This window comes from Drosophila pseudoobscura, chromosome X (genome assembly GCF_009870125.1).
Source record: "Drosophila pseudoobscura strain MV-25-SWS-2005 chromosome X, UCI_Dpse_MV25, whole genome shotgun sequence".
Taxonomy (NCBI): Eukaryota; Metazoa; Arthropoda; class Insecta; order Diptera; family Drosophilidae; genus Drosophila; species Drosophila pseudoobscura.
In genome coordinates this window covers 55,170,257-55,189,309 of record NC_046683.1, presented here as the reverse complement: position 1 = coordinate 55,189,309, position 19,053 = coordinate 55,170,257, and the positions used below count along the sequence as shown (strand labels likewise).

The window sequence follows — 19,053 nt, the reverse complement described above, 5'->3', positions numbered from 1 at the left end:
ATTGAAAATATTTCTTTGCAATCACAATCGCAATTGCAATCGTAATCGCTTTGCGACATTGAAAATACAAACAAGCCGAAACTTTGTTGCATTTTAATTATCGCAAAGACGACTGTAACTACATAAGCGACGAGTACTGGTACTGGCACTGGTACTGGTTCTCCGATTAGAGCTCGAAGGGTATACGGGTTATGCATTCGATTCGAGCTGAAGGCGCACGTGTGCAACACTCACCCCATATACTCAGGTATATGCATATTGATCAGCATCTGTCTGTCTTGTTTGACGACTAGTTGTCGGAAACTATAAGATCTAGAGCAGCCCTGCCCTCTTTCGCCCCCAAAAGCGCAGAATCATAGAGAATGATCATAGCTAGGAGATTGACCAATCTGGATTGGATCGGATCATTATTATAGCCAGAATATAGTCACTAGCCCTTCCCCCTACTCACTCTCTCTCTCTCACACACACAGTCCTCGTGCAGTGCACGTAATCTGGCGGAGGGGAGCGAGATTAGACGACTGCTGTTGGTGTGAGTATAGGAAAAAGGGACAGATCACATCACAATTACATAAGTCACAAGCTCACATATAAACTGAACAAGTACCGGGCTTAAGGTAGAGCCGCGGCCCTTGCCACTTGCCCGCAACATTCCCGCTCAATTTTTTATGCAAAAGGCGAACTTTGAAGCATTGAAAAACGCCTTACGAATGTTTTTCGTTGACAAACAAACCAGTTCTCCGGAGAGACATATATGTACATATACCAAATCCGATCGGACATCAGAGAGAGAGAGAGAGAGGGAGAAGGAGAGAGACTCTGATTCTACATATAGAAGTATGTTCGTTGGTTTCGAAACAAAAACCGAAAGTGGCGCTTGACTGGTCAAGCGGCCGATCCGAGTTCTGTTATCATCAAACTACAGCGGACGGGCGGAGGCAGTTGATCGCGAAACTCGACGGCAAACACAACACACAGCGCGAGAGGCACTGGCACTGGCACTAGCTCTGATCTCTAGCTTAAGCTCTGATTCTCGGATTCTCCGATTGTAATGCTGCTGCTGACCCTCGCCTTTGGAGCTCTGGCAGTGCTCCTCACCTGGGACTTTGTGCGCAAGCGCCAACGTGCTGCGACCCTCGAGCGGTCGAAGATCTCTGGGCCCCTGTCGCTGCCTGTCCTGGGGAATGGCCTGCAGGCCCTGGACCTGGGCGCAGAGAGTAAGTGCAAAGAGACATCCACCGCTCCGGGAAAGTAAACGCGAATCCTTTGCAGACATCGTCGATTGGGTGGAGGAATCCTTTCGTTTGTATGGCAAAACATTCCGCATGTGGATCCTCGGCGAGTCGCTGATCTACACCAAGGACCTGAAGTACTTTGAGGCCATTCTGGGCAGCACCACGCTCCTGCAGAAGGGGCAGCTCTACAAGTTCCTGCGCCCCTTCCTCAACGATGGCCTGCTCCTGAGTGTGGGCAAAAAGTGGCACGCGCGGCGCAAGGTCTTCACGAACGCCTTCCACTTCAATGTCCTCGGCCATTACGTGGATATCATGGACAGGCAGGCTGCCGTGATGGTGGAGAAGCTCCGGGGGGTGGCCGATGGCGAGACGACGGTGGACATGCTGCCTTACGTCTCGCTGGCAGCCCTAGATGTCATAACAGGTGGGTAGAGTCCCTCTATCTACCGATCCTCGCAATCCTGGGAGACTTATGGTGGGTTTGCTGGTTGTATCCTTCATTTAGAGGCCGCCATGGGGGTGCAAGTGAATGCCCAGAGCGACTCCGAGTTCCCCTACGTTCAGGCACTCAAGAGGTAAGTGCCGCAGAGCCCCCTCTGGAGGTTTCCCCGCTAAGTCCATTCCCTTCTCCCCCGCCGCAGTGTCGTGTACATCCAGAGCGATCGCATGTTCAGGTTCCTGCAGCGCTACGACTGGCTCTTCCGTCTCACCTGCCCCGTGCTGCGCAGCAAGCTGCTGAAGGATGTCCGCGTCATGCACGACTTCACCGACAAGGTCATACGCGAGCGGCGCGCCGCCGTGGAGCAGGCAAAGGCCGACGGCAGCTACAGGCCGCTGAGTAAGTGCCAGATCCATCGGATCACTATCGGATCAACAATCGGTCACTAATCCATGGCTCTCGACTCCTCGCCCAGGTCTGGGGGACCCCGAGGTGGGTCGCAAGTCCCAAATGGCGCTGCTGGACATCCTCCTGCAGGCCACCATCGAGGGGCAGCCCTTGAGCGACGCCGATATACGCGAGGAGGTGGACACTTTCATGTTCGAGGGCGACGACACCACCAGCAGCGGCGTCTCCTTCGCCCTGTACGCCATCGCGAGGCATCCGCAAGTGCAGGCGAGGATCTACCGAGAACTTCTGCAAGTGCTGGGCAGGGATCCGTCGACTCCCGTCACCCAAGCGAAGCTCCAGGAGCTCAAGTATCTCGACTGCGTGATCAGGGAGACCTTGAGACTGTACCCGGCCGTGCCGGCCGTCGGCAGATACACCTCGAAGGAGATACAGATCGGCGGACAGACGATACCCGCCCATACGAGCATCTACCTGGTGCTCTACTTTGCCCATCGCGAGGCGGAGTTCTTCCCCGATCCGCTGGCCTTCAAGCCGGAGAGGTTTCTCGATCGGGCGGACTCCGAGGACCGGGAGACGTTTGCCTATCTGCCGTTCAGTGCGGGGCCCAAGAACTGCATCGGCCAGAAGTTTGCGATGCTCGAGATGAAGGCGCTGGTCAGCAAGGTTCTGCGGTACTACGAGCTGCTCCCCAGGGGACCGGAGGTCAAGCCCATGATGAACTTCATCCTGCGCTCGTCCTCTGGCATGAACGTGGGCCTGAGGCCCCGAAGAAGCTCATAGGAATTGCAGGGGACTGCAGGTGGGGGTCCCCCCCTAACCACAGGGGGGATCCGAGAGGTGCCGGGTTTTTGGTGGGGGTTTGTGATATCTAGTACAATATACCTAACATTTAACACCATTTAGGATCTCGTTGAACGATGTTTAACGACGGCAATAAAGTCCTATTTGCTTAGACCAGTCATCCCCCAAAGTTTTATTACATCCCTCCCCCGCCGCCCCAGGGCGGGGCGCAATGCGACTCGTTCCCCGGCGGACCCGGAGGCGGCGCCCCAGCGGAAAGATTCAACCAATATTTACAGAAATATTATAAAATTAGACCCTCAAACAAACGGCAGCCCGCTATCTGTGCTCCCCCTTAACTCTCGACGGTCGGCTGGCCATTGTAGATGGCGATGGGGATGGGGTTGGGGGTTGGGGGTGGGTTTACCTTAGGACAATACTTGGTGGCTACCCCCCATTCACACCCTCTGCAGGCAGGGTGGATGCACTCGAGGTGGAAATCCACCCATGAAGAGAGTGCAGAAGAGAGTGCAGAAAAGAGTGCTTAGAGCATAGAAGATTTGTTCAATGTTTATCTGCGGTTTATCTTTCGGGGGAGTAGTCCAAAAGATAATGCGGCAAAGGAAGGCAATTATTGCACAGCAAAACAAAGCAGATTGCAGATAAGACATTAGCATCGCGAAAAGGAAATCACATAATCACACGGAGCAGGGGTAAGGGGTAAGGGGGTAAGGGGGCCTTATCATCGCCTGTCATCCGGTGGCCAGATCGGGGCTGGCATATAAAAAGAGCCAATGCGCCAAAACTGGATCAGTAGTCTTCTCTTCTCCATCCTCCTGCCACCTGCCACCTGCTGAAAATATGACTGCTGCCGGCGCCGTCTCCCTGCGGATGCTGCTGCTCTGTGCAGCCGCCCTCCTGACTGTGGCTCCTGCCGCGGAGGCCATCAGCCGGCCCCTGCCGCCGTACGTGGGTCTGCCCACGCAGGACGGCCTCACGCATCTGTTCCTCAACTCCCGGGTGACGCGGCGCGACCCCATGGCCTCGGTGGCCTGCTTCGGCGGCTACATCGGCGAGTCCAACCAGATCGCAGAGATCTACAGCGCGAACTACAGCACCTGTGCCAAGGAGGCGCAGAACTCGCGCAAGGGCATCGACAGCGACTTCATACCCACTCGCCGGACCATCGAGCGCTCGGCGGGCAGGGTGTGCGAGGACCTGAGGAAGTGCAACAGCATCAATGGCACCCTCGACTCCTTCAACTGTCATGCCACCGTGGTGAGTGCTCACACCCTCCCCTTTCCATTTCCGCCTCTAATCGGAACTCCCTTTCGCTCCGCAGGGCTCCAACAACACCGTGGCCACGTACAGCATCTCGGGGAACGCCTCGGAGTCCGCCAGCCTGCTGCAGGAGCGCTACCGTGTCGTGGAGCTCTCCCACGAGCAGTGCATCCACAAGGCCGAGCGGCGCTACGTGGAGTCCACCGCCACCAACTACAACTATCTGCAGGCCTGTCTGGATGGCCGCGTGAAGCCCAAGCCCATGCCCGTGCCCGTGCCCGAGTCCACCACGAGCACCTCCACGACCACGACCACCACCACCACCACGACCACGGAGGCGCCCACCACGGAGCCACCCACCGAGGGGCCGCCCTTCAACGTGGAGGATCAGTTTAAGCAGCTTTTAAACTTGTTAAACTAATGTTACGCTCCGGTTTGAGCAGGATACGGCGAAGTCGTCCTCATTAAAGCAACAGAGAGAACATAGAAAGGAAAAGGAAGGCCAATCCTTGGGTAAACACATGAACATTCGAAACAGGACACGTGTATTTGCACCCCTTTCTGGGCAAACGAATTAACCCCCAGAGCTACCCCAAAGGAAGCCAGGAGGGTTTCGAGTTTCGCGAAAGACTTGGCCATTTCCCTTCTGGCCAGCGCCAACAGGCAGTTAATCTTTGTTAACCCATAGTTCGGGCAGCTCTCGCCGTCTGCTGCCACTCGGGCGATGGGTGATTGATGGATTGGATCGTGCAGAAGAAAGGTCTTGGTCTTCCGTTTTCAGCACCTTCGCCTTCACACACGGAAGTACTCTTGATTAATGTCCGAGAGGCTGGCGGAGTTGGGGCCATTTGAGGCCGCCATACAAGCCGTGGTTTAGCAAAGATCGCGGAGAAGTGCAGCGCAAATAATCCACCATTTATGGGCAATGAAAATCAAAGTGGAGCCAGAACCATTGAAGCTATGCCGCTGCCACTGCCGCCGTAGCACTCTCTGAGGTGCCACAACCTTCTTTTCTGGTCTGGCAAACACGTTTTGGCTTTTATGGATTGTGTGGTCTACCTTTTAAGGCGGGCTCTGTTCTGCTTCTAGCCATGAAATGTATGTCTCTTTCCTTCGCTGTGTGGATTGTAGGGCCTGAAAGACCAAGACAAAGACAAAGACCCGAGACCCGAGACCTGATGCCTGAGAGAGACCATACATGGAAAACACCTGTTTGTTGCTTTGCAGCAAGTGCCTCATTTATCACAGCAATTGGCGGTGGCATTCAACATGCAGGGGATTGGCATAGGGCGGGGCACGGGTGGCACGGGGGGGGGGACTTGGGGGCTTGGGGCATTGGCATTCTACTTATTTGTAATTCCTGGAATGCTATTGCATCCAATCTCGACTCGAATGCGTTTTATTGGTGGAGTAGAAAATGCTGTTAAAATTGTTGTGTCGGCCGACAAGACGATAGGGAGGGAGTGGCCGCCGGCCTTCTAGATTTCTAATTTATTTTTCTGCTGCCGCCTGCCCGTCCGCCCGCCCGCCTGCGAAAACTAATTAAAATGCAACTTGTGGCAAGGAGTTTACGATGTGGGCTCTCTTCTTCTGGCTGTTTAATTGCTGGAGAGATCCCCATGTGGAATGGGCTTGTGGCAGAGTGCAGAGGGAGTGCCATGCGGCAGAGTTCCTACAGAAAAAGGTGATAAACGTTGATTCATTTACAAGTACTCTCTCTCTGTCTCTTTTCTCCACAATTTCCACATTAAAAACCTAATTGATTTGACCAAAAGTCAGGGATAAAACATTATTCATTTGTCAGCCGGTAGGGGGGCAGAATGCCCCATGCATCGTCAGGTCCGATCTTTGGAATACCTTGGCTCTGGCACGTACAGCCGTATGACCCATAGGGAGAACCCTCCTCCTCCTCTCTGGGTTCGACGCCACAATTTACGCGCTTCATTGAGCTTTGGCTTTGGTTGTGCCTCCGAGAGGCAGAGGCTGTTTCTGGGTCTAACACCCGTCCATGCATGGCATGGCATGGAGGAAAAAAAAATAAGAGAAGAAACTCTGAAATCTGAGGCTTGTCAACGGGCGGGCCAGCAAAACAGATGATCGTCAGGCAGGCACCTCCTCCGCGGAATATTATGCATAACCAAACGAGTTTTCCCCCTCGTGAACTTTTCATTTTCATTTTGAGGGGACGACAGACAGCAAATTGGGGAAATGTGTTAATAAAACGTGAGAGAGTGTCGAGAGAGCAGGCCCCGAGAGAGAGACAGAGAGAGAGAGAGCGGGAAAGAGTCTAGAAAAATGGTCAATAAATATTTGCAAATGTTTTGTGCATAAATTAAATGGAAAACCAAAAGGAGGCTACGGCTGACAGTGTGGCCAAAAGGAAGAGGAGGAGGAGAAGGAGGAGGAGGAGGCTCTACCTCTGCGCTGACAGTGTGGCGAAGAGAGGGGAGGACACAGCAGAGGCGCAGAAGCGGTCTGACAGTGCGGCCAATTAAGGCAAAAGTTGCAAGTGCGATGTGGCGTCGAGTGTCGCCCGAAAACAGAAACAAAGAAAAAAATGTGCACACAAATTTCCAGATTTCCATATTGAGTGATCGAATTGGTTGGTACTCCCAAGGGTGCTCCAAAGGGTGCTCCAAAGGGTTCCCCAACAGGAATTGTTTCAAATTTCGCTTCAGATTCTGCACAAGAATAGGTTTTAGGGCCTAAATCCTCCCATCAAATATTTCTCTAGCTAAGATTTGGCTTCCCAGAACTTCTGTCTTTCCCTCTGCTGCAACTCTTCAACGGTTTACAGGGTATTTCACTGGTTTATAGCACAGAAAGAGCACCACAGAAGGGGTTTTTACTATTTGTTTGTGTTCTTTCATCTTCCACGAGGTGCACTCCACACTTCTTTCCAACAGTTCGTGCCCTCCCCTATTTACAGGGTATTTAAGCAAACTGTACGTGAAACTAGTTTGCCTGCAGCTTAAAAAAAACAACAACAAAAAACACTAAAAAGCGCAGAAAAGGAAATCGTCGCTGGTCGTCGGTCTGTCGGTCGATCGTCGATCGATGTTGTTGTTGTTGTTGTTGTCGTTGCCTGCCTTTTAAGGCTTTTTGGCGTTGCGTGTGTGTTGCGCATGCGCCCCCTTGTTGCCCCCCTCGTGGCCCCCCTGTACCCCCCTTGTGGCCCGACTGTTCGTGCTATCAATTTCAGTGTCTCTCTGTATCTGTAAGTGTGTGTGTGTGTGTGTGTATCTGTGTATTCAGGTCATTCGCATTTTCACATTTTAAGGCGGTTTTCGGTTTTTTGCATGTTGATTTTTCTTAAGATCTTTGCCATCGGAGGACGCCTGCGAGACTGCGACTGCGACTGCGACTATGCCGTGGAGTGCCGTGTGTCGTGTGTCTGCCTGCACTTGCTGCCTTTTTTCTGGAAACTTTTACTCCGATGGAGGAGCCGGTTGATTGTGCCCCAGCCTCCCAGTCGCCCAGTCACCGCCAGTCTCTCTCTCTCTCTCGATCTCCCTGTGGCTGTCGTTTTGGCCATGTTTGACGGCAGGAGCCGAAGCCGAAGCCGGAGCCGGAGCCTGCCCCCTGGCCGCTCTCTTGTTGGCCATGTTTGAGGGTAGGAGCCAGGGTAGGCCAGGCCTGGCCTGTTAATGGGTAATGGCATGTTGCTCGCTGCTTTGATGAAGCGATTTTTGCTTTGTTTGTTACTTAATTGCGCCAAAGTCATTAATAATCGATTAACAATATGCGACAGAGGCAGGCCGAGGCCAAGAGATGGCCAAGAGATGGGGGCATCACCAGAGCAGAGGACGGAGGGGCAACACCTCTTCGAAAGAGTAATACAGGAAGTGGCAGAGGCAGTGGCTGTGGCAGAAGCAGGGGCAGTGGAGAACTTCCTTCCTGTGGGTGCACCTCTGATGGAATTTGGGTTGGAGGCCGGACATTCCTTAGACATCTGTCATCCGCCATCGGATCTGTCAACCTATTCTGTGGCTAAATGTCAGGTGTCTAGCGCTGAGCGCACACTTGCAGCACAGTGCAACAGGTGTCTAATTGATTGACTGACAGACGACAGGCGACAGTCGACAGTCGACAGTAGACGTCGCTGGCAAAGATGGGATGATTGTTGTGGGTGGTGGGGGGGGTGGAGATACAACTCCATGGCCCAAACAATGCCATTCCATATATCAAAAGGCAAACATTTTATTGTTTGTCGCTGGGGAAATCGATAGTCGGAGGAAAACGAATGGACGAATGGCAGGAAATGTCAGCAGGCATGCCCTGAATATATCAAGGAAGCTCCACAGACAAGACAAAGGAAATTGAATAACCACAGACACCGCACACACAGGAGACGAAGACGAAGACGGAGTCGAAGACGGAGATGGGTGGGCTGGGATGGAGCTGCAAGATGGGGGGAGGCACTGCAAGATGGAGCTGGGGAGGCACACCGAAGATGCATAAACCCCGAAGACTGGAAAACTGAAATAATAAATGCCCAATGATGATATCTATGACGCGGGGCAGACAGACGACAGACAGACAGACAGACAAAGGAAGCCAAAGCGACCAGGCTGGCCGGGAAGCACGGCACAAAGAGCTCCGCACTGCACAGATGGAGGGAGGTAGGGGGGGAGGAAGGCAGGACTGCTCTCCACTTTGCATGAGGCACTGAGGCACTGAGGCATGTGGCGGCATGGGGCAGTTGCAGCTGCAGATTTATGAGCGCTTGTCAGACAACAAAAGTAGCAAATACAAGGATGCAGCAGCAGCAGCCACCAGTCAGAGAACTTTGTCCGAAATGAGTTCATTGTACGGGATGGGCGATAGCCACAGGAGAGGAGCCAGCGACTGTCCACCTCTTCATCCGCGTCTTCTTTTTTCAGAGGAGTCTGTGCCCCATCCCCGCTGGCAGCAGTCCGTGCCGCACAGCTAATGAGTTGTCAGATGCCAGATGAGCAGCAGCATTGCTCCCCAGACAAAAGTGCAAATACTCCACAAATGCAGCCACAGCACAGCCTCAGCCTCCGACGCGAGGATTTGCATTATCCTGTGGGGTTTGTTGACTCTCTCGCCGAGTGTCAAAGTCAATGTCGCGAGTGCACCCCGAGGACTGCGAGGAGAACGGCAGGGGGGGCAGGGGGGCAGGGCGTCCGCCTCTGACTAAAAGGCGAATGGACTCGCGACTGAGTCCAGGCGTCAGACTAGTCGCGGTGACAGTTTAAGTGCATCTCGTTACAACTTTATGCTGATCCTAGAGCCATGCCCCCCCCCCCCCCTGCTGCCCCCTTTGGGGATGAGTCAAACGGCGAATCACGTTCTCGCTTCTGGCCATAAAAAATGGCTGCTAAATTGATGGCTATTTGACTGTGTTCCAGGCAGTAAAAAGAAGCGAATGGCCAAAACTATGACTCACCATCAAAACGTATATACTCTGTACTCCGTACTCTGTACGATATGTGGAATAGAATATAATAGATATAGAATATAGAAGGCAACTCCCATTGGGCCACGCTGCGGTTCGGACTGTAATTTAGGGCAGAATGTGTGAACTAAATAGAACTATAATGTTTGATTCCAATGGCTCTTGTGATGTGACATAGAACTCGCATGAGTCTCGCTCTCCAAAAAAAAACAGCCCCATCCCCAGCCCCAGCCCCATCCCCAGCCCCAGCCCATTCCCCTTCTAATTCCTGAAGTTTCTCCATTTGAAGAGAGCTCTTTTTTTACGCATTGGAGCACCAACTGTTCTGGTAATTATTTCTCATTAAAAACTAATTAAATGTTAGATATCCACTAAGCCAATTTGAAAGATTTCATCATTTCCTGCAAGTGTTTTTGTTGTTTTTGCTGTTTTCTTTCGGTTTCTCTAATTTTATTCCAATTGCGAAAAGATCTTGAGACCTTTCGGGGAGCTTTGGAATTCGTTTTGGTTTCAGAGAGGGGCCCCCCCTCTACATATGAGCCATAAATTAGCCCGTTGATTGCGTTACGGCCAGAAAGAGAGCAAAGAGCCGCCCAGAGAAGATGTTTAATGAGCCTCGATTGGTGTGTGGTGTGTGTGGGAGATGTGTTTGCGTTTCATAATACCGGGCTCAATCAAAGGGTTTATCTCTCGGTTGTGGGTCCAATTAAATGATGTACGAACGAGAGTAAAAGCTGTGTATATCCAGCGGGTGTCTCAGACAAATTTCCCCCCAATTCCCACTTTGAGGAAATGGAGACTCGCAGAAAACGAAACCCAGAAACAGACACAGAAACAGAAACAGCTGTGCAAACCCGTAACCAAAAAAGGTAGAAGAAAACCAAAAGAAAGGCAGAGCGAGAGGGAGAAGTCAATGTACTACAGAGAGAGAGAGAGAGACAGACAGAGCAGATCCCAGAGATAGAGATTGTGTAATATCTGAGAGATGTATGTACACAGCTCTGGTATGATGTAAAAGGAGAATAATGAGGCCCACAACCTCATTTATGGCATGAAGTGGAATGAGCTGGGATGACCTGGGATGGGATGCATCCACAGAAGAAGACTTCCCAATAAAATCATATTTATAGCCCAGAACTTTTTGTGGCAGCAAAGCGAAAACATAATTAATGGATCAGTGCCTTTGGAAATACATATGTGAGTTTTAATGGGTTGTGTAATCTGGGAAATGCATTCGGAATAGATGGATGGATGGATGGATGGACGGACGGATGGGTGGGGGGTTGTATCACGTCGTGCAGCAGCATCGAATAACATGCCTTTAAATGGAAATGTTCGAGTAGAATAGGGGGGGTGGGGGTGGGGCGGGACACCAGAGTGTGCGGGGGAGGAGTAGATCAGCCGCAAAGCTTTCCGTTTGATAATGCATCATTCGATCACGAAGCAGCAACAGCAGCAGCGGTCTGGCGACTCTCGACTCTGGCGGCATATTTCAATTAATGGCAGCAGCCGTTCAGCAGTCCCGAACGAACCCCCGAACAGAAATCGAAACGGAAACCCAACTCTCATCTGGCAGCGGGCTATGGCTATAATGGGGCGAGGCCTCTCCACCGAATCCCCGCTCCCCTCTGAGCTCTGATTCCGCAGAACTTTGTTTCAGTTTTTCCTCCTCCATTGTTTTTTTTTTCCAGTGTTTTGTTTGCTTTGGCTCATTAGCATTGAGGGACTCACGTTTTTCCTATCATATCTGTGCCTCTTTCTGTGGCTGTGGCTGTGTCTGTGTCTATATCCCCCTCCCCCTTTCCGGCAGAGAGTTAACACTTTCCTATGCAGTGAAATTAACCCCCGAGAGAGTGCCACTCCGACTGCGAGTATCATAAAAATCAAAAGCGATAAGCAGCCACTTCGAGCGTCTGTCTACTATTTATGGACAATCTCTTCTGGTTTGGGTTTTTGTTTACCATTAAAATCGGGGAATCAGCATGCGTTATCTGCTTGCACTTCAGGCTCTATTTTAGAGCAAAGAATATAATTTATAGACCCCAAATTGAAGTGTAAATAAGGAGAGTTCTTGGTTGCCTTATCTGCAACTTCCCATCGGAGTAAATGCGCCAGAGGATCTCCATTGCCAAGAAAGCGGATTGTAATTGAGACTCAAGTTACATTGATCCATTACTGGAGTTCCCGGTTAATTAAGCAATTGATACCCCTCAAAATAATATTTAATTACGCTAATTTCCACCGAAAGAAATGCGAATGCCAAATGAAGATCTCTCAGAGGGGGTGGAGTACCATTTTGCATGCTGATTAACTCGTTTGCATTTAATTGGCTCCTCATTCGCTCGTTAATCAAATTTCCAGCTAATTTTATTTGCCCCTGCCACGGGAAATTAGCCAAAAGGCAATAGAGAAGAAGAAGAAGAAAGAAAAGAAAAGAAACAAATAGGAGAGCAATATATTATGCAAATTCATTGAAAACGAAAGGCATTCTCCGCAAAATGTTGGATTGGATTGGCATTGCTTTGCTTTGATTTTCTTTTGTTTATTCATTGGTTTTTATGGATTTTATTGCGGATTTCGGCGAGGCAGTGTACCCGAGATATCTCGGGCCTGGCTACAGGGCTATTATGCAATCTGCCCACAAACGATTGATAATATAAATAATAAGCAAATTATTGTACAAAATTGCAAAGCAATTGCTGGAGGGCTGGAGCTTACTTCGAATTGTTGTCTGGGATTTGATTGATTTACGTGTTTGATTCGAATTTGTTAAAAACTTATGCAAATGCTGGCCTAAATCCGTGGATTCGAATGCTGGGACCTTGAACTCGGACAGACAATCAACTTTTAAACTTTTAAATACTTCATAATTAAAATCAGCTAAACAAACAAAAGTCTGCTTGAAATTGCTCTTCAAGCGAGTCGGACACGAAAATAAAAGTTGTTAGAGACAGACAGGCAGACAGAGGGAGACGGACTACAGCGTGTATTATGCGACCCTGCAAGTGCAAGTAACCAGCAACACCACGAAAAAAAACAAAAAAGGAGAGGGAACAAAACTAGATGCGGAGGCCGCACACCTTTTGGCATACCCTTCTTGATAGTAAGTGGATTTCGACGATCGTCTCGCCTGTTGAGGCTGATCAATAATATTCGGTCGGACTTCTCTGCGTTGCAAATATCTACCCAAAATCACGGTACTCGCTCTCTCGCTCTTAAGGGTATTAAAATTGTACCAAAAACTACAACGCAGAGGGAGCACAAATGAGAGACGAAGGGAGAATCGGCAAAATCTTTCAATGGAAGCGAAACAGCAATTTACAGTTTTTTTTCGGCTCATTCTGCTTGCTTTTTGTTGTTGCTCTTTGCAATTCCGCAGCAATGCAGTAGAGCAGGTAAGCGTGCGCGCTGGAGGGAGACAGAGAGAGGCAGATGAAACTGCTTTGAGAACTTCCCTTCTCCTCTCCTCTCTTCTCCTCTTTACCACACACCTTTCCGTGGACAATGGTCATAAATATGTATAATCTCTACGAACCTTTTATGGCTGCAATATTACAAGCTGCTTCTCAAGAGTCCCCGCTGATCTCGCCACTGTGTTCTGTATTTGCACTTGCACTTTCAATTGGCGGCAATTGTTCGAATAATTGGAAGCGAAGGCTGTGAGACTGCAGCTGCAGCTTCAGGCAATGGCGAATTTATCAATAAGACATGCCTCCTCCTCAATTTGCATAATTCAGTTTACAATCTGCTGTCGAGTATTTTTGCGACCGGCACAAAAATTCGCGCGATATTACAGCGTAAACAAAACACACCACAAACACAAGCACATATGGAAAATACGAAACAAAACTTTGAAAGCGTCCGCTACACGCGCGCGCCCGTCGAAAAATGTTTGCCGATTGTTGTTGTTGGATTTGCTTGATGTTGCATCGGAGGCTCCGATAGATCGATGACAAAAAAGAACTTAGCCCACTGAAGCCTCAATTATTTAAACAGCTCAACCGCTTGAATTAAGCCGCCGAAAATAATACTATTTTTGTATTCGTTTTGTAGATTCCTCCTTCCTCTTTCCCGACAACCAAACTTTCCACGATATCTTTCACCTGAACTATGCTAAAATTAAACAAATTTCATTATTTTCGGTGGAATATTAAGATACCCCTTTGGTCTACAATGGGTTAATCATTTTCCGCCAGGGATTGGAAACCATATTCCTCAATTTTGATATTCGGTTTGATACAACTAGCTGGGCAGGACCCTTAGCCATGTCCCCATAGTTTTATCCGATTAATTAATCAATTTTCTACTTGACTGGCTTATTTTAAATACTTGCTTTTATTGGATTTTGTCTAAAAAACAGGTTTTACCGAAAAAGGTTAAACACAACAAACGAAGGAGAGTAATCGTTTCTATTGCTAAATTTTCATATTCTGATGAATAATGCTGACTAACTAAAATACATATATGAAGACTGTTTTTCTAAGTTGTTTTAAAACGTAATTTATATAGAAATTATCTCAAGTTGTTATGTTTTAGACATATTCATGCATATGATTAGAGTCTTGTAAATATACATATCTCGATCCCGATACCCATTCTTAGTTTCTCTAAGTAGACCACAACATTCAAAATATCGTTGAAATACCTTTAAAACAGAAACTGACTAGTTTTGGCCTTTATTGGTGTACTCGATGACAAACATTCTCTCAGTCCTATAACATCCATTTCCCCAGGGTATGCAAAATGTTGCTCAGTCCGTGAAATGTTGAGGAGCAGTGCTGCTAGATTTCACGGCACATGAGTCTCGCCCATACAAAGTGAATGTTGCCAGCAATATAAGACGAAAGAAAACGAATGTGAGTGTGGAATGCAGGGACATTGTTGAGCTGAAAAGGGACATTGTGGCGAGGAAAAATCCCTCCAAGAAGAGAGGATATCCCATCACAAAATATCCCAAAGATAATACCGAAAATATAACGACGAATTATTCATACTCCTCGATTTTGATATTCTCTCTAATGTTACTAGCATATTGTCCAAATTCTGGACATGGAAATTTCCATACCAGCTTGGATATGGTATGCAGATGCTGGCCTATATGAATTCCATTAGCTTTGGATACTCAATCCACACCCTTCTAGAGTAATACCTTGAAGTGTCGGTGATTCATTATTTCCCACCGTTTCCCCAACATTTGGTAGTAGTACGACAGCACCCCACCGCACATGCACGGCGCCACTGAGAACCACGCGGGTTACATGTAAATGTAATGTCAAATATGTAGTACTAAAATACACACACCCCAACGATATTGGCGCCACTGAGCATGGGAATACGAAATGGAGCACGGACACCGCTTGAATTTGAACTCAAATTCAAATTTGAATGAAACATGTGCACATGCGTTTAGTATTTGTTATTAAATTAGCGACAAACGACAGTTAGTGGCCAAGCAAAACTACAGTTAAATAGGATTTCTCTCAACTTTATTAATTATTCGTTTTATTTGTAATTTTTGTTGGTTGTTCTGTGGTTTTTTTCTGTGCTCTTTTTTTTGGCATCTCGTAAAAATATATGGTGTGGCATATATAATATTCGGTTTTGAACAAATTTTCAATAAAATATATAGTATATATTTGTAATATATAGGTAGTATATTAGTGTTTGCTCAAAAAACGGCTGTAAGCAATGCAGATTTGAACTTAATTTCTATTCGATAGATATAGTTATTTTATACAAAGTGTTTCTGTTGAACAAAGTTGTTGTAAAAATGTTTCGGTTGCAGCAATTTCGGTTGCTGTAGCTGTTCTGGTTGTTGCTGTTGGAGTTGTTGTTGTTGTTGTTGTTGTTGGGGTTGTACTCGTACTCGTAGTAGTTGTTGTTGTTGTTGCTTTTGCTGTTGCTGTTGGTGTGGCAGCTGCCTAAGTGGCCAATAATAGCTCCTGGCTATCGGCTTCACTTTGACTAGGAAACTGTTTTGGATTTCGATTTCGATTTCGTTTTCATTTTCGAGTGCATGGGGAAATTTATGGTGGAAAATTCTGTTTAATCAAAAGCCAAAAGTTTCGCACAAAACGAACACAAAAGTGTGTGTGTGTGTGTGTGTGGGTGTGGTTGTATGTGTGGAAAATGCCAGAACATTTACAAAAATGAACGTTGTCTCTAACTATTCTTTAAAATGTAAAAGTTTTATCCGTTTTTTGTTGTTGTTGTTTTATTTGCATTATCAATTAATTGTAAATGTTTTTAGTTTCGTATTGGAACCAGTCTTGAGAAGCACACACATTTGATGCATGTATGAGACGCTGTCTGTCTAAACGTTATGTGTATACAAATATATTCATATATAAACCATGATCCACAAAAACGGGTCGGGCTCAATCCCACTTACAAATCTCTTGGGCTCTTTGGGGGGGGGGGGGTGGGGGAGGGTTTTTTTATTTTGTTGGGGAGAGGGGTTTAGTAATTGGTTAATGCACGAACACACAGCGCACAGCACGGGGCAATTGTAGCGGGTGATGATGATGATGGACATGGACTCACCCATCTGGCGGCTGTGGCTGCTGCTGCTGCTGTTGCTGCTGCTGCTGCTGGCGACGACGACGTGCCACAGCACTGTTCTTGATAATCGCCTCGATTTCGCGACCCCCAGAGCTCTCGCCCTCCGATGCCGAGGCACAATTCCCGGCCGCCACATCCTCGCCAGCCGAGGCCGCCCGAGGCTGCCCCAGTGTGGCGAGATTCCTCACCAGATTCACGGCATCATCGTGCTTTGGGGCACCGGTGGTGGTGGCGGCGTTCTCCTTGGACACATTCCGCAGTATCTGGGCGAGATTCCTCTGCGGATTGTCCACTTCATCGCCACGTGTGGCATCTGCTGTGGTCGCCGACTTGCGCAGATTCGAGACGGTGGCATGGGTGGAGCGTTTCAGGCGATTCTTCAGCTCTGCATTGAGATCCACGGGCATGAGGCCACGACCCATGGGCCCAGGCAGGGGCTTGCTCTTGAGGATGCCCTTTAATGGTTCGGAGGGTTGTTTGCCTGCGAAACGAAAGGAGTCGGAAATCAGTTTCGGATTTGGCTTTCGAAATATTGGAAAAGGATGTATGTGCCCATTGAAAAAAGGATAATTTTAGCAAATCATTCCATTTAAAAGAAAGGCAGGCAAAAGTTAAGTCATGCACATTCCACAAGCGCAGGTTTTCTTAGTACTTACTCCGTCAGGATTTAGTATGTTCTCTCTCTCTCTGGTTATTCTTTTCTTTAGCACAATTCTTGGATTTATTTTCTTGGTTTAACAACTTCAATCAATTAAATATTACATACAATAATAATAATAATAATAATAATAATCATAATAGTAAATGTAATTCATAACCATATAATCGAATATAATATAATATAATATAATGCCATTTAAGGTACAATTCGCTTTTAAATTTATTATAAAAAAAAAAAAAAATTGTTTGCAGCTTTCATCGATCGATAATAACCTTTAACTGGTAGATGGTAGATATTTATGGTATTTATGGGCTGCTGCAAATAAAACGGTACTGCCTCCGGGGGAGGGGGGACTAAATACATTTTCCTATCGTTAACATTTTTTTTTTTATTGATAATATATTTCGTTTTCGTTTGACATTTGTTTAAGTTTCGTTTCGTTTATCCAAAGGGTTGGTGTGAGTTTCTTACATTAAAAACAAAATTTCTACACAGCAAATAGTTGGATTTTTTTTTGTGGGGAAGGGGGGCTGGGGGGGCGGGGGACCTAGCGCATCTATCACACTGAGGCGCTACAATCCACACACGCACACACGCATACACGCACACACACATGAAGAAAGCCAAAAAAAAAAAGGAAAATGGGGATCGGAGAAAAATTGGAATAATTTTGAATTCTTGGCCAAAATGTAACAATTTTTCAGTCCAATATCTCCACGCACAGACGTTTGAAGTCCTTGCCGGCGGCATTTAGCTCTTGGGATGTGACCTCAATGTCCTCGAAGTTGGAGATAATGGCCTTTGCCCGATTGCTGGGCGAATGGGCTCTCTTCGGACTGGGCATCGCTGTGGGACTGATGGTGCCGCTCGAGTAGGCTTCCAGGGATATGGGACGCGTGCGCTTCAGCATCTCGCGACGCTTCTGCGTAAGCAGTGTCGTCCCCGGCTGACGCACATGCTCGTTGGTGGCCTCCACCTTGGTCACAATCCGTGTCGGCATCGACGGCGTCTTGATCACGGTCGTTATGGACTTGAAAGTCTCCTCGACGCCAAAGTACTTGGCATAACGGTCATCCACGCTGGGGGCTCGCATAGCACCCATCGAGGAGCTGGTGATTTCGGTGGTGTGACGCCGATTAACGGGCTGTGCTGACGACTGCTTCTCCTGGGACTGGCCCTGGACCAGTAGCGATATCTTTTTTCGCATCTCCACCATCTTCTGGAGGGGCACATCCTCGACCTGAGGCGGCTGCTGCTGCTGCTGCTGATTGGAGGCGCAGTTCTCCTTCCCGGAGTCTGAGCCACTGTCGCCGCCTGCTCCATTTGCCTGCTTGTAGTCGTACTTCACAGGCTTCACTGTGGCCGCCACCGTGGGTGTGGAGTGATGCTGCTGTTCGATGAAGGGCGACTTGATCTTGCCAATGGCGCGGACGGTCACTGGTATTTGCACTGCCTCCACGATCTTCAGATGCTCCGCTGCCGCATAGCTGTTCCTGTTGACGCTGGCGGTCCCACTCTTGTTGTTGTTGTTGCGATCTCCGCCCCGGAATGTGTCTGGCAGGACCAGTTTGCCCACCGTGCGCATGCGCACGCTCCTCAAGGACGTCGGTGTGGTGGCGGCGGTGCTGGCGTTGTTGGTGCACGGCTCCGTGGCCGAGCGGGTCAGCACGTGGAAGCCATTGTGTTGCTGCGACGACGACGACGATGTCTCTGGGTCTGGCTCCGGCTCCGGCTCCATGATGATCTCCAGCGTTAGACTAGACGGCTGTTGCTGCTGCTGCTGCTGATCCTGGTCGTACGGTATGGGCGAGCACTCCATGCGCGTGGGCGTCAAGCTGGAGCTGCTGTTCCGCGGCGTGCGATCAGTGGGCGGACTGCGCGAGTAGCTGCTGGTGCGACTGCGGTACCGGCCGCCACCGCTGGCGCTGCCCGCACTGCCATCGCACAGGCTGCTGAAGAAGGCCAGGCGTTCGGCCAGCGACAACGACGAGGGTTCTGCGATCGAAGACACATATAGGGTTTTTTTTTGGGGATTAGATGTTAGTTTTTCTAGTCTGTGATGATGGATCTTACGCATCTCATTTGCTCTTTAATCTTTAATGTATGGATATATTTATTGTAGTTGTAGTTGTTGTTGCTGGCTGCTGACTGCTGACTGCCGCTTCGTGGTTGCGCCTCAACTCGCGGCGACTTACAAAAGTCAAAGACGATGTGCGCATTGAGTTTTTATCCAACTTTGGGGCAAGCGGCGCCCACTCAAGTC

At 48.7% G+C, this 19,053-nt stretch overlaps 3 protein-coding genes across 11 annotated transcripts in view; 2 read left to right on the top strand and 1 right to left on the bottom strand.

Moving 5' to 3' along the window:
- Svil (Supervillin) overlaps positions 1-19,053 on the bottom strand; it is a 136,443-nt gene that overhangs the window by 22,167 nt on the left and 95,223 nt on the right. For 6 of the 9 annotated variants that reach the window (XM_033385219.1, XM_033385217.1, XM_033385220.1 and 3 more), the window contains one exon: positions 16,112-16,610. In XM_033385219.1, the coding sequence (XP_033241110.1) occupies positions 16,112-16,610 (499 nt within the window). Of the gene's footprint in view, positions 1-15,073; positions 15,541-16,111; positions 16,611-17,158; positions 18,786-18,863; positions 18,883-19,053 lie in introns of those variants that run through there. The other 3 variants (XM_033385222.1, XM_033385226.1, XM_033385221.1) reach the window with 3 other exon arrangements.
- Positions 951-3,046, top strand: Cyp4d20 (Cytochrome P450 4d20). Its single transcript, XM_001354021.4, has 5 exons — positions 951-1,217; positions 1,273-1,659; positions 1,741-1,810; positions 1,877-2,073; positions 2,150-3,046. The coding sequence occupies exons 1-5, from the start codon at positions 1,052-1,054 to the stop codon at positions 2,863-2,865; spliced, it is 1,536 nt and encodes a 511-aa protein (XP_001354057.3). The 5' UTR covers positions 951-1,051; the 3' UTR covers positions 2,866-3,046.
- LOC4812900 (uncharacterized) lies at positions 3,670-4,642 on the top strand. The gene is made up of 2 exons (XM_001354020.4): positions 3,670-4,143; positions 4,208-4,642. Exons 1-2 carry the CDS (start codon positions 3,727-3,729, stop codon positions 4,565-4,567), a joined length of 777 nt encoding a protein of 258 aa, XP_001354056.2. The 5' UTR covers positions 3,670-3,726; the 3' UTR covers positions 4,568-4,642.